Source organism: Kwoniella europaea, chromosome 1 (assembly GCF_036810445.1).
Source record: "Kwoniella europaea PYCC6329 chromosome 1, complete sequence".
NCBI lineage: Eukaryota > Fungi > Basidiomycota > Tremellomycetes > Tremellales > Cryptococcaceae > Kwoniella > Kwoniella europaea.
The window spans coordinates 6,583,205-6,598,466 of NC_089487.1; the positions used below are offsets into that span (position 1 = coordinate 6,583,205).

At 43.7% G+C, this 15,262-nt stretch overlaps 7 protein-coding genes across 7 annotated transcripts; 1 reads left to right on the plus strand and 6 right to left on the minus strand.

The window, feature by feature from the left end:
* Positions 1 to 465: 465 nt before the first annotated feature.
* On the minus strand, positions 466 to 1,769 carry V865_002503 (orotidine 5'-phosphate decarboxylase; the record flags this gene model as incomplete). The annotated part of the gene is made up of 3 exons (XM_066226304.1): positions 466 to 989; positions 1,321 to 1,432; positions 1,575 to 1,769. The coding sequence occupies 3 exons, from the start codon at positions 1,767 to 1,769 to the stop codon at positions 466 to 468; spliced, it is 831 nt and encodes a 276-aa protein (XP_066082401.1).
* Positions 1,770 to 2,654: 885 nt separating this feature from the next.
* On the minus strand, positions 2,655 to 5,212 carry V865_002504 (uncharacterized protein; the record flags this gene model as incomplete). The annotated part of the gene is made up of 11 exons (XM_066226305.1): positions 2,655 to 2,684; positions 2,772 to 3,038; positions 3,127 to 3,171; positions 3,250 to 3,440; positions 3,557 to 3,739; positions 3,825 to 3,856; positions 3,969 to 4,302; positions 4,393 to 4,459; positions 4,542 to 4,596; positions 4,682 to 4,778; positions 4,864 to 5,212. The coding sequence occupies 11 exons, from the start codon at positions 5,210 to 5,212 to the stop codon at positions 2,655 to 2,657; spliced, it is 1,650 nt and encodes a 549-aa protein (XP_066082402.1).
* Positions 5,213 to 6,201: 989 nt separating this feature from the next.
* Positions 6,202 to 6,660, minus strand: V865_002505 (uncharacterized protein; the record flags this gene model as incomplete). Its single annotated transcript, XM_066226306.1, has 2 exons — positions 6,202 to 6,369; positions 6,493 to 6,660. The coding sequence occupies 2 exons, from the start codon at positions 6,658 to 6,660 to the stop codon at positions 6,202 to 6,204; spliced, it is 336 nt and encodes a 111-aa protein (XP_066082403.1).
* Positions 6,661 to 7,387: 727 nt separating this feature from the next.
* On the minus strand, positions 7,388 to 8,014 carry V865_002506 (uncharacterized protein; the record flags this gene model as incomplete). Its single annotated transcript, XM_066226307.1, has 3 exons — positions 7,388 to 7,639; positions 7,742 to 7,786; positions 7,913 to 8,014. 3 exons carry the CDS (start codon positions 8,012 to 8,014, stop codon positions 7,388 to 7,390), a joined length of 399 nt encoding a protein of 132 aa, XP_066082404.1.
* Positions 8,015 to 8,740: 726 nt separating this feature from the next.
* V865_002507 (uncharacterized protein) lies at positions 8,741 to 10,634 on the minus strand (the record flags this gene model as incomplete). Its single annotated transcript, XM_066226308.1, has 11 exons — positions 8,741 to 8,992; positions 9,068 to 9,139; positions 9,196 to 9,287; positions 9,361 to 9,470; positions 9,547 to 9,633; positions 9,701 to 9,805; positions 9,881 to 9,965; positions 10,040 to 10,110; positions 10,179 to 10,243; positions 10,347 to 10,461; positions 10,540 to 10,634. The coding sequence occupies 11 exons, from the start codon at positions 10,632 to 10,634 to the stop codon at positions 8,741 to 8,743; spliced, it is 1,149 nt and encodes a 382-aa protein (XP_066082405.1).
* Positions 10,635 to 11,088: 454 nt separating this feature from the next.
* V865_002508 (uncharacterized protein) lies at positions 11,089 to 13,399 on the plus strand (the record flags this gene model as incomplete). The annotated part of the gene is made up of 7 exons (XM_066226309.1): positions 11,089 to 11,183; positions 11,299 to 11,851; positions 11,922 to 12,056; positions 12,177 to 12,500; positions 12,594 to 12,633; positions 12,705 to 12,781; positions 12,869 to 13,399. The coding sequence occupies 7 exons, from the start codon at positions 11,089 to 11,091 to the stop codon at positions 13,397 to 13,399; spliced, it is 1,755 nt and encodes a 584-aa protein (XP_066082406.1).
* A 266-nt stretch (positions 13,400 to 13,665) lies between these two features.
* Positions 13,666 to 15,221, minus strand: V865_002509 (uncharacterized protein; the record flags this gene model as incomplete). Its single annotated transcript, XM_066226310.1, has 2 exons — positions 13,666 to 15,105; positions 15,165 to 15,221. 2 exons carry the CDS (start codon positions 15,219 to 15,221, stop codon positions 13,666 to 13,668), a joined length of 1,497 nt encoding a protein of 498 aa, XP_066082407.1.
* Between the last annotated feature and the right edge of the window lie 41 nt (positions 15,222 to 15,262).

Sequence of the window (15,262 nt, forward strand, 5' to 3'; positions counted from 1 at the left end):
AGCAGAAAGAAAGTCTTTAGGACCCAGACCCAATTAACGCAAAGGATAGTAAAAGAAGTATGATGAATGATTTAGATGATCTTGTACCGAGATTCGCTCTCTTTATATGTATATATGTGATAGAGTATCCGATCGTACACAATTTCATTGATTTGCATGGGTTTTGATTGTATTTGACTTCTTTTCTTTTCTTTTTATTCTCTATTGACATGATGATGATGATGATGGTTCTTTTGTATAGTATTATTTTCACAAGGACATAGTTGAATTCAGTCTTTCTCTTTCATCTTATCCATCAAATTGTTTCAATCGAACATACTTTCCTGTTTCACTCATTGGAGCTTTTCTTCTGTTTCTCTCTTTCTGATTCCACAGCATCTTCGTTTTCCTATATATATATATCACTTCTTTCATTACCCTTCATCTACATGATCATCTCTCATCTCTTCCCTTCAACCCGACTTTTTACTTTCTTCCCAACCTCTCTTCATAAGCCTTCCATCCCTCCTGTCTATATCTCTCCGCCTCATCTCTCACAGCTTGCTCCCCACCTTCCACACCGTATATACCTCTTCCAACAATGATCACATCCGCTCCCGAATCCACCACACACTCTCTAGGGGTTCTATATTGTTGTCCTAAAGAATCTCCTTTCTTACCCAATCCAACTCCTGGTGACATGATCAAATAGTCTTCACCTTCTTTGATCTTATCCACATGATCGACTCGATTTTGAGCAATGAAACCAATAACAAATTCTCGACCAGCATCTTGAGCCATCTTGAACGTTTGTTCGGTGTATCCTCCTACAGCCAATGATCCAGCGGAAGACATCTCTCCGAGGAGGAGTAGACCTCTTCCGAGGGGTTGACCGACCTTGGCGAGACCTGCGATTATACCTGGACCAGGGACCGAGTGGGCGTTGGTGAGGTCCGCCCAGGAAGCGATTTTGTGGACGCCTGAGGAGTATTGGAGAGAGACGGTGTTTCCTATAGTAGGAAGAAAGTCAGTAATGCGAATGATGATAAGGGTGTGTGAATCAAAGTTTGGTACAGGATTAAAGGAACAGATGGTATGCATGGTGGATTGTAGAATCTTAGAGGGAAAAGGACATTCAAAAGTGGAGAGGGCGCAAACAGGGTTTAAGGGGATGAGGATAAGGAAGAGGATGTACCATGCGAAAACAGGGTGATCCGTGTGATCCGCATCATCCATCATGCATCATCCATCATCGTCAGGAAGAGATGTCAATCCCAAGAAGTGGATTCTTGACAACGCAAATTGAACGGGGAGGTACGAGGAGAATGACTCTTGACTCACCGATATCAGCGAATTTCCTATCTTCGAAAATGATGAAATCAAGTTCTTTTGAAAGTCTGACCAATTCTTCGATGAAGGCAGGAGTGAAGTCTTCAAAAATATCACAGTGGGTCTGCGAGTCGAATCGATATATCATCAGCATGTTGTTGATGTATAACTAGATAGTGTATATCCCCCTCCCTTCAACAGTACATGTATGTATGTATGTCTATTGTTGATATTGAGATACGTGTGTAGGTGGGAAACAGACTCACCTTGACCATACATACACTCGCACCTACTCTCCTGACCACCTCCAAAGCCTCTTTAGCAGTATTGACATCAACCGATACAGCCAAGTTGGTCTTCTTCCTATCCATGATTTCCAGGATCTTGATGGCGGTAGGGTTGGTGTGGAACTTGATTCGTTCAGAGTATGGGATGAGGGTAGTAGGATGAGGTGATGACATGTTGGATGGTGATATTGCTTTGATGTGTTTCAGGTTTGAAGGTATATCTGAAGTGTACGAAGTGAATTGGTGTGAAGAAAGAGAGAAAGAGAGAAAAGATGAGTGATGACAGGGGGTTATATATACTGTTTTTCTTCACTTTTGTTCTAGGTGATACGCAATGCGAGGTGTCCTGTGGTGAGGTTAGGAACAAGTATCGGGAGTGTCACAATGCGATACAGACACAGACACAGATACAGCCTAGTGCAGTGTAGTGTAGTTGAGATACAGAGCAATCTTAAAAAAGCTTTGATCGTTTGGCAGGGAGTGGTTGATAGCGTGAAAAACCTCCGATAACGCTGTGGCAGGTCGCACTTACCACACACTTGAACTAAGCAATTGGTATAAAACACGATCGAGGGTGAGATGATCATCACAATGCATTGGGGTACGGGATGCACCCAGACTGAAATTTAGGGTGTCAAGTAGGAATGTACGGAAGGAAAAGGGTCGGTCCTTTGAGACACATTGATGTTGACCTTTGGGCTGATCAAACGCTTTCATGGTCATCAACAATCGGGTCTAGGCCATCTTAGTATTGTTGTAATTCGGAGATCACTCAGATGCACAACGGGGACGCACTGATCTCTAAATCTTATCTCCTACATTATCGGACCCGAAAATAACACAGCACGTTTGATGATCAGCGTAAGAGCTCCGATGATGATGAGAACATACGGCACGGCAAGTTGCATGCATTCGCAGGATCACTCTCACGTTATCTACATTACTATGGTCAGATCTGAGATCTGTGCTTATCTATATTGTATCTCCCGTTTTACTACTGTATCATCAAAGAGAAGCATTCGACAAGAATCACAGACACGAAGAATATGTCTCCTTTTCTTATGTACCCAAAGAGTAGATGATGTAGACCTATGATCGATCGAGGCACGGAATTGTACAATATCAGCATCTCTTTTCCAACTACTGTACAATGGTAAACGATGAGAGAAAACTTACAACCCAAGCAGTGATGATCAATCCTACCAGCTCCATTCCCACAACCCTCGTGACCATCTTATTAACCCTCCATCCAGGATAATCTACTTCTTTATCCAAAGCTTCCTTCCTTAAGAGTAATCGTTTCTTTTCGGGCAATCTCAATGAATGTCCCAACCATTTCCCATCGAGATAATCGTATATGGGTCCAAGACACACTTCAATAGCCTTGATGGCGATGATGAGGTATAGCACTCTGTCGTAGGATCCATTAGGAGTTCGATCTTGCTATAAAGCATTGAGCAAAACCACAAAACATCCAATCAGATTAGCTCACAGCGGATACAAGGTGAATTTAATATTATGGTTCACTCACAATAGCTCCTGCAGCTACGTCAAGTACAGCCGAGTTTCCATTTTGCTACATCCCCAACGAAGTACAAGTCAACCAATCAGCGCATTATTCATGCGTTGCGTGAAGCTTTTTTTGGGAACTTACGAATGCCTTCCAAACCCCGAAAGCGGTACCCAATAATCTATCATCGCCGACAAGTACAGGTATCGAAGCGATGAAGGTTATCGCATTGGTTGTCAATGCGAAAGACGAGATAAGGATTGGACACAGGGGATGTACGGTGGTGAAGCCGATTAAAGAGAATACGATGATGTAAAGGATAGCTGTCCATGAGACTATTCGAGGAAGGTGATGCAGCATGATCAGTCTTGGCTCCATCTTGTAGCAGGTCCATCTGATAGCTGAGCGAATAGAGTAAAAGCATGGCTTTAGGAGAAGAATGGGGACATACCAAATACCATTCTATAACCGAATTTATCGAAGAACCAACCAGTAGCAGGAGTCAAGATGATCGGTATGATACCTTGCAAAGATGAATTGTATCCTGCTGCCAATTTGGATGTACCCCTCGTGACGGTTTGTATATCCGCTAGGTTCGAAGTATACACGCTAACAGCAGAGTTTTGGAATAGTTCTGGACGAATATACAGTCCATCGATCAGTCAGAGATACTTGACGAATGTTGGTTGTGGCAGGCAAAGGTTGGTGTGAGGACTTACGAGTACCACATAAGATCCAAAAGAACATTGGGCTAGGAGGTATTTTCATGCATGTCAGTCAAACGAGCACGCAGCATTCAAAACGTATCTGACAGTGACGGAAGATAGTGTTATATATAACAGGGTAGAAGATACTTCACTTACAGATTAGTCAAAGTATGCCAACTGATCTTCCTTCTTCCTTTACTCTTCTCTTGCCTGATCTCTGCATTCTTCCCCAAAACAGGTTTATATCTCTCCGGTAGGGCTCTTTCGAAATACCAATATACCAAAACCATCCCGAGATTCGCCGCGCAGACAATGGTAGGTATCCATAATGCCCATCCCCACCATCCGTTGATCTCCGACATGGGTACAGCAGAGGCCTTGGAGAAGATTGAGGTTATTCTGTTCCATGCTATGTCCAGTGCGAATACGAATGCGAGGGAACGACCTCGGAACCAGTGGGCGTATAATTTAGATTGGGTAGATTCAATTACTACGGTATTATAGATCAGGATCAGAAGCTCGTCCACAGGGCCAACAAATTCTGTGAGGTGTGAGGGAAGGGGAACACAAGTAAACATACCAGTGGAACCAAATCCCATGAGGATCATACCTCCGATCAGGCAACCATAACTATTCACATTTGCTGACTATATTGGGGGGAATCAGACCATCATGCCTTAGTACTTGACAGAATATTAAACTTATCGGACCAGAAGCCTGGACACTCACGATGGAAGCTACGATAGCACCAACTAAAATGAAAACACTCGATATGATTGCCGCACTGCAGAACATCACACATTATCAGCTATGTCAACCATATATAACAGAGCAATAGTGTTCAGGTAAATGTAGATTTGAAGACTTACTAGGTAGCACCCCAATAATCCATTCCTACACCACCGATTATGGGTAAGATGGTATTCACGAGACTTGACGCAGAGGCGATTGCACCGTATTGAGCGTCTAAAGGAGATCATACGGATATATCAGTAAGTCTTCTCGCAATACAGTAACCTTACGGTACGAGAGCTAGACTCGTACAACTCACTGGTCACTCCTAGTTCCGTCTTGAAAGTGGATTTGAGAGGACTGGTGATAGCCTGCAAGAAGGACGAACCAGTCGCGAAGAAAATGATCATGCTAAATGCTATGAATCGATACTTTCTCGGTATCGATAGATCATTATCGCTTTCGAACCCTTCCCCAACTTGATGGTTTTTATCATTCGCTGCGGTTGAGCTTGGACTATTAGATAAGGTGGGTAATTCCGTTTCTGGTTCAACCAGGTTTAAATTCTTCTCGCTCGTACTCTTGATTGACGGAGTCTCGTCCGGTGTAGTCGAATTCATACTCTTCTCACTGAGGTTCTCAGGCGAAGAACTTTTGGCGAGTGACATTGCGATTTATCCCCTGACGGAACAGGAAGTTGGTAAGCACAAGGAGCAGATAGATGATCAAAAGCAAATTTGTTTTTAACCTTACTAGTTTTGACTATAATGGTTTTCGTTTTTACTTTCCTATCCGTTCTTATCTGATCAACATATCCATCCATTCACATATATATACTCATCCCAAGGCAAGCCAAGCCAAGTAACGATCTTACTCTCATCCGCATCCCGAAGAAATTTTTTTCACAAACCAACTGTTCGGTCGAAATTGTGCTGCGGTACGATCATACCTCGCTCGTGTAGTACATACAGTGAGAAAAGCGAACACTTAGTAGTTCCTTGAGCATACCTAAAAAACCGGAGATTCCAAAGTGTAGTCTCGCTTGATCTGCAGGTATGATCGGATCGGGATTGGGGAAAATTGGTCTCGGAATCAATTGTGAAAATTTGTTATCTGATAATCGGCCGACTGTTACTAACTTACTAAAGTAGACCTACGAGGGTCCACGACCTGCGAAACGCAGTGTACAGCCTGCGGTACTACTCGTGAAGTTTACTGTACACGTGCCTGTGGTGTGATCGTATTACATGTCCTTCTACAGCCGTGCCAAGGGTAACTTACATGTAACTTGACGCAATTTCCTCTCTGTTAGTATGAGGGGTGCACTCGGTATCAAATTGGCATCGCCAAGGTCATTCCCTGACCCGCAAGATCTTTCGGATAAATGTTAGAGTGCAGTCACAGTTCATCATTATACAGTAAGTAGCTCACGGATTCTGAAGAAAGAAAGATAGGATACATCGAAACTTAAGCAATAACAATAGAACACGGTATGATACAGATTTACAATTCAATATACAGTAAACAGCTCTTTTCTATGTGTGTTGCGATCATTCCTCTTCACCATCTCCGCATCTTACATTACATTATACACTATGCGACACGATATAGTACAGACTGGGCAACTCATACGACTCAGAGCGATGACATGACTGAACTATTTCTCAAGAGAAAGAGATTTCCTGAAAAATCTTGATTTTCTCTTATTCTTACTTTTCGGAGCCTTACTATCGTTCTCATTCGAGGAGGTATATGATAATTCGTGGGTATATTGAGCAGGCGGTGAGACTAAGGCATTTGGGTACGTTGGAGGTAATTCCTCGTACTAATGTCCACAATCATCGTCTCTTCCAGTCAGCTACCGTGGCATCATTTTCGGAAGTGGTGAGGACGATAAGGATAGACGAAAGAGAAAATAAGTGATATGTAATCTTGTGCTTTAACCTACATGTTCTAGTTCCCCTAACTTGTTTTGCCCAATTGCTGTTGAAATAGCGATGGCTGGGCTGGTCATCCCACCGGTATTCTTGGTACCGAGTTTCTTCTGCTTTCGATCTTTATTCTCTTTGTAGAGGTAATAACCTACTACACCTGACAAGACAACTAAAGAGGCCATATTGAATGATGAAAGATTTGGCTTAATGTAAGACTGGCTCAGATGGGTAATGGGTACGGATTCCTCTTGGTGAGTTGAGCTAGGTTGGATGGGTGTGTCCAGATTGGGAGACGAAACGATCATTTATACCTTTCAATCCTCATTCTTCGGTGAACGATGCCCGACTCACACCCCATCCATATGTTTTGCTGCACAGCTCACTCATAGGCGTTTCTAACCTTCTTCCTGGGCATTCATGAGTCATTCACCGTAAATGATAAGTTTAACTAGGTGATCAGACACCGATAAGCCAACGCGACTCAAGATTAAGAATGGTCCTTTTTGTGTACACCGCTTTGTGAACGCTTCATTCACCGTACGTTTTGATCACAGGATGTTACACGGAGATATCCGATATCCAAGAGGTGTTCTGGCGAAAGTTCATCATTGAAATGTGTCGTGAACCATGCCGATGATAGGTGAATGGGTATGTATTGGGTGTATCATTAGGAAGAGGTACAAGATCAAGTGGGGATGTCATCCAATCTGGTCGAGTTGAAAAAGTAAGTATGTTTAAGATGAGAAATCCTCGTGACTATCTGGCCTGAGATTACCAATCTAGACAACCAATCAATAAATCGTTCATACCCGAATGACCAGTCATCTGTGATTACAGTATAGTACAATATAACTACAGTACAATACAATGATTTCTCGTTAGCGTACATGTAAATGTATAGATTTCCGTCTAACGCTTCCCAAAGGTAGGGAAGAAATCCCTTCCACCTAATGCTAAACCCCTATCACCGAAATCCTTCATCACATAGTATGGATCCAATTTCATGTTCTCTCCTTTCTCTCTTGCTTCAGCCGCTAATCCCGAGAGCTCCTCTTGCTCAGCGGCTTTACGTTCTGCTTTGAGCTCTTTCTTTGATTTGCCATTGGATTCGGATCCTTCAGCCGAAGACTTGAGATCGATGGAAGAAGACGAATACGAATCCTACGTTACCGAAACGTTAGTCCCCGTTGCGCATTGTGCATTGTGCATTGTGCATTGCGCATCGGGATATATATGGAAGATTCTAGTATTGAATGAACTTACGGGGATTTGGTCGTACTTGACTTGATCGGATGAGAAGGTTTGCATCTACAGTATCCAACATATTTCAATCAGCACGATTGAGTTCAACTCACCAAAATCGTCATACAAGCCACAGGAACGAGAAGACAGCTTCGACCGTGACCTTGTCCTCCTAATTTGAACTTGACTCACTTGATTTTGACTATATTCGGAACTTAGAGTGTTCTGATTGTTATCGTTGGATCCCCTCCGAGCGTTCAGAGCTGATTTGACATTCGATAAGATATTGGTCATTGCACTGTCTCTTTGTATCACTAAGTTACGAATAGATATGATATGGTATGATATGATATAGGAGTCGAATTCGTGGTGAGATCGATAAGCAGGTATAACATATATATGTAAATCGTCTTTTAAGCTTGAATCTACTACGATGGCTCCTCCGATATAAGTACCCTCACTTCACCGTCGCCGAGAGATCCATGCCCTCTGCCGAACTATGAATAATCGGCCCTTTGACCCCCTGGGACGCAGACGGAAATGATAACCTTAGACTCGATGCATTTGATACGAGTTCTCCACAGGATAGCACTGCTCCGTGCATCATGTGCGGTCAGATGATCAGCGGATATGACGTCAGACGCAGCGGGGTACCGTGGGACCACGGCCGTAAATGACAACTTTGGTACGGTGTAAGTGTTGCTAGCCATTGATCGTCTCAGAATGGGTCATGCATGAACTGATGGAGGCAGGAGGCTTCCAACTAAGGAATCTGGGAATGTTATCAAAACTTGATCCCTCGAGCCGATTGTCAGGACGATTGACCACGACTAGCAGTACTCGCATCGTGAGATGAATTTTTTGTTCATGATGCATGGGGTAACAACATATTATGGTTATGTGTGGGTGTGGTATAAGTAACCCTAACAGACATCCTATCATAAAGTCCATACTATTCCTATCCTTTCGTAAAAACATTACGGATATATCCTTTCTGTCGCGCTTGCGAATTGTGCCTTACTATTCCCTATAACCACCTCTGGGCTCAGGAGCGTCCATATACCTACTTTCCCTATAATTAGCGTGAGCGTGAGGATGCATCAATAAGGCATCACTATCAACACGTTCGATCCTCTCTCTAGACGGTCCATCGCCATCTGACCAACCCGATGTGGAATCCCGTCGAACGTTAGGTGGTAAGAGTTCGTCATTGGTGGCTGAAGTCCAGCCGGAATCGTCTCGATATAACGATGATCGAGCTATGTCAGGCGACTAATCCCAAAGACAAAGAGACGTCAGGGGTAGATCAGACGACGCGGAGAGGTTCAGTATACAAAGTTGACTTACGGTGTTGGGAGGTAAGGATAATAATGAATTTTTCGCATGAGACATCGACATGATCGATTGTCTGTATGCGATCTGACAGAACATAGCATATTAGTGGAGCTACTACGGATTATAGCAATTGAGCTTACCTGTTCGTTGTAGTATTGCTCCAACTTGATTTGATTCTCATTTCTCGATCGTCGGTGAGCGAACCAGAGACCAGTCATAACACCACCGATCACTACGCAAGGAAGAAATATGAGCTTTCCACTCCCGATCCGGTACAGAAGGTAAAATGAAAATCCAATACTTACAAATCACTATACCCAATCCTACCAAGACATATTGCCAAGCTCCCGGGTGGATGGGATCATCAGCCGCTTTACCACATTTACCATCGTCACCGCAATTATACGTCGAACACCTATTCGCAATACACGCATGATCAGCGATACGCGGTCGTTGAAACACTTTATCGGGTTGTTAGCGCAAATACTAACTCCTTGTTACCACTACAAGCTTCACCCTGTCTCTTCGTTTTCATACATTGCAGAGCCGTTCCATCACAGTACATACCATTGGCGCAGCTGAGCGTGAAGCGAAGTCCACAGTCAGTAAGAAAACCAATAGGAATATCGAGGGGATCCAACTCACTTGTCTCTCGATACGATGAAAGCATAGGGTGCACCACTATCTAAATACGCTGTGTAGGCTGTATTATCGGTTACACAAGTTTGGCCCAGTGTGACATTCGCGTAACTACGCGTTGAGGTGAATTATATCAGTCTATTTGCTTGATTGCGATGGGTTCTTGAAGACAGGCAAATCACTCACTAGCAGGTAAAGTTCAGACAGATCGATCCGTTTGTATTTAAGAATCCAGCTAGATCTTTATAATTATCCGCCAAAGCGCATTCGTCTATAAACCACGATAACAATTACACACTATTAGCGGAGATGACCAGAAAGAGTGGGGAAGTTCAGTTGACTCACTATCTCGGTCTTTCTGACATGATCCTCCGACTGGGACTTGATCCATACATTGGTCGCCTTCGTCGGGACAGCTACACAATGCTACTCCGTGAGCGATCTAATCTTGGAACAGGTACACGTTCATCGTGATATAACTTACAATTGACCTTGAGGACACAAGGGAGGTAATTGGTCGAAAGCATAATCAGAGTATCCGAAGGGGTACTGCGAGTAGACAATCACAAGGTCAGTCAATCTTTCCATGGCTCAAGCCGAATGTGGATCAACGTTGGAATGCGACGTAGATCTTCCAATAGTCCCAACTCACAATATCCTTTCTACATCCTTTATAAGCGCAAGTCCCATTCGACGCACAGTACGTAGTGGAATCACAATCGGTGATCAAATTGTAGGTGTTTGCATCTAGATGAGTATTACTTTGGCTGCAAGCAGAAGACGTATGATATAAGTATTTCGACTTGGTTTGGTCAAGGGATGGACGAAGGGAGTTTGTCACTCACTCGCATGCTTCACCGAATCCTGACTTGGCTGAAACGACTCCCAAGAGGGATATTGATGAGAGGGATAGCAGCGTTATGAAGCGACCCGTACGCATTGTGAAGATGAGGATAGTGAAGATGTGATCAGATCAAGTGTAATGAAAGTAGATGAAGGATATTGATTTCTTGTTCTTTTCTTTTCTTTCTCAAAGCACACAGCCACCGCGTAACCTACAAATAAACCGCGACTTGGGCTCACCATTACGATTTATTCGTAATGAGCTGCGTAAGCAAAATGTAATGACCATTAGGAGTATTGTTAATTAGGGTGAAGGCGGAGATCACCGTAGTATCTGGCGTCATCACGATCAGCCAAATTCATTGCAGCTCCTCTGCGATTCAACGAATATATTGCTTGAGCAACGCATGGACAGTAGCAGCAAAATACGAGAGGGAACTGAACATCAAGACCCAAAAGGCGGAGCAAAGGGCCAGAGCGAAGAAGTTATAGGCTCCCAACATATGTCTTGAAAGTAAGGTAATACTCATACCTTGCTTGAAAAGATATCAATGGTCAATATCAATCCCATCTCGACGGTATCTAGAAGTTCGTTGATTGGCGTTGGGATAGCATGTGGTGGGAATATATTGATAAGTCTGGCTTTGTGAGTGTATCTCATTGATATGACTCTAATTAATCTGCTTCCATCTAAGTATGGCCCGCTCTACGTGTAATGAGGGAACAAGACTTTTCAAGCTAATACCTCTGTTTGTTTATAGGACATTACAAAAGCTCGCCCATAGGCGGAACCAAGAAGCTGCTTCTGGTCACTCATCATCCAGCCATTCTGAGGAAGAGGAAGATACGAACGAAGAGGACCATACTTTGATGCAGAATGGTCATGACGGAAATGCACATTCACCTATACTCGAAGAAGAGACTCCTTGTCCATCTCCTCGACGGACTATCATACCGGCAGAAGTAACAGAAGCGACCGTCGTACCAGTCATACTATCTTCTCAGCCAACTTCCAGGTCCAGCTCCAATAAGAGATCACCTTCATCTACGCCTACACCTCTGATTATACCTCAAACTCAAAGCAAGCATGTGGAACTCAATTCACCTATACCCTCTCGCCAATCACCCGACCATGACGTGAATGAGGATGAGGACGATGGACCAACATTTAAAGAAGGAGAAGTGAAAGAAGGTGAATATCTAAAATCAAAATTATGGTGGCTCGGACAGATCCTCATTACTATAGGTGAAGGAGGTAATTTCCTAAGTTACGGATTCGCTCCTGCTAGTGTGGTAGCTCCGCTAGGTACAGTCGTGAGTATCTATGGTACTACAATATACCACTGAGGAATCCTAAATTCCCGTGCTGACATCTGTTTTATAGGCTTTGATAGCAAATTGTATCTTCGCCCCATTAATATTAAAAGAGAAGTTTCATAAACGAGAACTGTTCGGGATGGCTCTTGCTATTATAGGCGCTATCACAGTGGTATGGAGTTCGAATGGATCCAATCCTAGAGTACGTATTCCAGGACTTTTTTGACATTCTCCTTTCCATATTGGTCCTTTCCTTGGTATCGACGAGAGTATAGTCTATATACATATCATACTGACATCCTTCCCATCTACCTTCGCGCAGCTCAACCCTTCTCAACTGATTGCCGCCCTGAAGAGACTTCCATTCATAATCTACACCCTCATCACCGTCCTCCTCCTCATCACACTTATCATCCTATCAAACACATCCTACGGCCATCGATACCTCCTAGTAGATATCGGAGTTTGCACTTTATTCGGTGGATATACAGTCCTATCCACCAAGGCGTTAAGTTCTTTATTGTCAAATGATTTTTTTGGTTCTTGGAATTATGGAATTACGTGGTTTCTTGGGTTGATGGTCGCTCTGACGAGTATCGGACAGGTCAGGTGGTTGAACAGGGCTTTAATGAGGTTTCAAAGCAAGGTGGGTGTGGCTTATTGAGCCATTATCGCGATTGTACGCGAGAGTTCGCTTCCTCGTCCGAATTGAAGCTAATAGATTCATCTTCGCAAGTAGGAAGTTATACCTACTCAATTCGTCTTTTTCTCCTTGGCTGGTAAGTCGATCCAAATCCCTTCGACCCAAACACAAATTATTTTAGCTCAACGCTTATATATCTGCAATCAGCGATAATAGGCTCTGCGGTATTATACGAAGAATTCAAGGACGTCTCATTTTCGAGTTTTGTCAATTTCGCCTTCGGAGTGAGTGATATGGTATCTCATCGAAGAGATACTGAACATCCGTTCCTTGGACTTTGAGCTAAACCGATATCATGTTGATCGTAACAGATCGCAACGACTTTCCTCGGTGTTCACCTACTCACTTCTTCACCATCTTCACAAGACCATGCCTCCGACCAATCCGAAACCGAATCGATCCATCCAGGTCAACCTCAGCGTACATCATCCTCAGCATCATTAAACTTGCTCTTACCATCCACTGCATCTTCCACAAACGGAGAGAGAGCTCCATTACTCATTAGTCCACCTACTACAAGCTTACAAACCCCCTTATCGCAAGCGAATAGTAAATTACCACTGTACGGGACTACACCATCTGGGAATCATATGGTCCGATTAGTGAGGATCGGGTCTAGCGAGTTCTCACCGGCCCTTGGGATAGGCAGTCAAGCTGGTTTGCTTTTGTTGGCTACTACCCCTCCGAGTGTGGGGTCGATAGGAAGAGGTCGGAGTTCGAGTAGGACGATGCCTACGCTTGGGACGTTTACTTTGGGGGATGAAGAGAGAGCGACTAGTAGAGAAAGGGAAAGGAGTAGGAGGAATACTTCTGCTTCGAGGAGGAATGGGACTGATAGATGAGGATCTAGAGCAACGAACGGATAGCAAGGGCAGGAACTGCATTGATTTGATATTGTATAGTCTGATACATTGGACAGTAATGAACTGATGATAATGCATTCTGTACGATGCATTTATAAAGATTGAGTAGCTAGATGATACAACATGGTTTAAATACTGGGTTGAAATGATCTGTCATCAAGAGGAGTGTTTGTTTATTGATTGACCGTTTCTCGTATTGAGTCTGGTTTTCGCTTCGCTCCGACCCTAAGCTCTCCCATCCTAGTCTATTCCATTCTCCTTAGACCGAAAGAGCTTGATTTCTTCGCGCTGTCTTTCAACCTTTCTTTCTCCTTGAGTCCCCTCTTCCGCTCTTCCCTTGCCAGTTCTACTTTTTCCACCAAAGTGTTTACCAAATTCTGAACACCCAAATTATACTTCCCACTTAACACTATGACCTCACTTTCCTTCTCCTGTCCATTCAAATATTTCTCAATTTCCTTAATCTTCTCTTTACCCTCATCTTCATCTACCGTATCACCTTTATTCAAAACGACCACGTTGGCCCTTTCGCTCAAACCCTCCTTATAGCTCTCCAACTCATGCTTGAGCACTTTCAGATCCTCTACAGGCGAGGTCTTCCCCAGGTCCAGGACATACACTAGTACAGGTGATCTTTCAATTGAGCGTAGGAAGCTATGTCCTAATCCAACATTCTCAGATGCAAGTGGTAATAGCCCTGGATTATCCGATATCGAAAATCTAATTCTTTCTACTTCTCTTTGGGTTTTCTTTTGTGGTAGTTGAGGATCTGGGAAAACTTGTTCACCTAATAATCTAGCTATTTCCTCTTTTTCTCTCCTGATCCAGCTTTCTTCTACTTCCTCACCCTCTTCCAAATTACTGACCCACCCTCCATCATCGTATACCCTCACTACGCCTATTTGGGGATTGAGCGTCGTGAATTGATATCCGGCAATTTCAGCTTGTTTACCTGTCAAACACCTTAATATCGTTGATTTACCACTATTTGGGAATCCCACTAAACCCACATCGGCTAAGAGCTTTAATTCAAATTCGAATGTTTGAGTAGGTGGTAAGAAACCTTTTGAAGATACTCTTGGTGAATTGAAAAATGGATTTCCTAATCCTCCTAATCCCCCTTTAGCTAACAGCACAGGTTCTACCAACGGTTGATCTATATCCATTTCGATAGGTGGGACCTCGTCAAAAGTTGGTGTGAGGATGTTCCACCTTTGTTCTCGACGTAAGAGATCTTCAGCATCTTTATATTCTTCTGGCGAAACTTCTCCTCCGGCTGAAGGATGAGTTACAATCCACCTTTGCCATTTCCTTTTCCCCTTCTCTTCGTCATTTAGACCCAGGTCGTTTTCTTCCCTTACTGTACGTTCTTCTTCACCCTCTCGCCGTATTTCTCTGACAATAGTTCCGACTGGAACAGTGATCAAAACATCTTCACCTCTTCGACCATGCTTGAATGCCCCTGACCCACTGGAGCCTTGTCCACCTATCACCCTCTTCTTCAATGTTGTTAAAGAGGAGAGAGATGGGGATGTAGTGAGGTAGACCGATCCTCCTGATCCGCCGTTCCCTCCGCATGGGGCTGATGGGCCGGATCCCTTGAGAGTAGCTTGTAAAGCACATGCGCCAGATCCACCTTTACCTCCTCGGACAGTTACTAATAGATGATCGACAAAAGTGTTTCCCTACATACACAGTTGAGGTGAGCTAGTCACTCACATGCCATTAGAGGAAGTCAGCTCACATATTGTCGACGCTTAGAATCTGCTTTTCGTTTCCTACGTCTGAGCTCGCCAGCCATGTCGGAGAAGTCCTCGGAGTGATCGGGTGTTGAAGATTCAG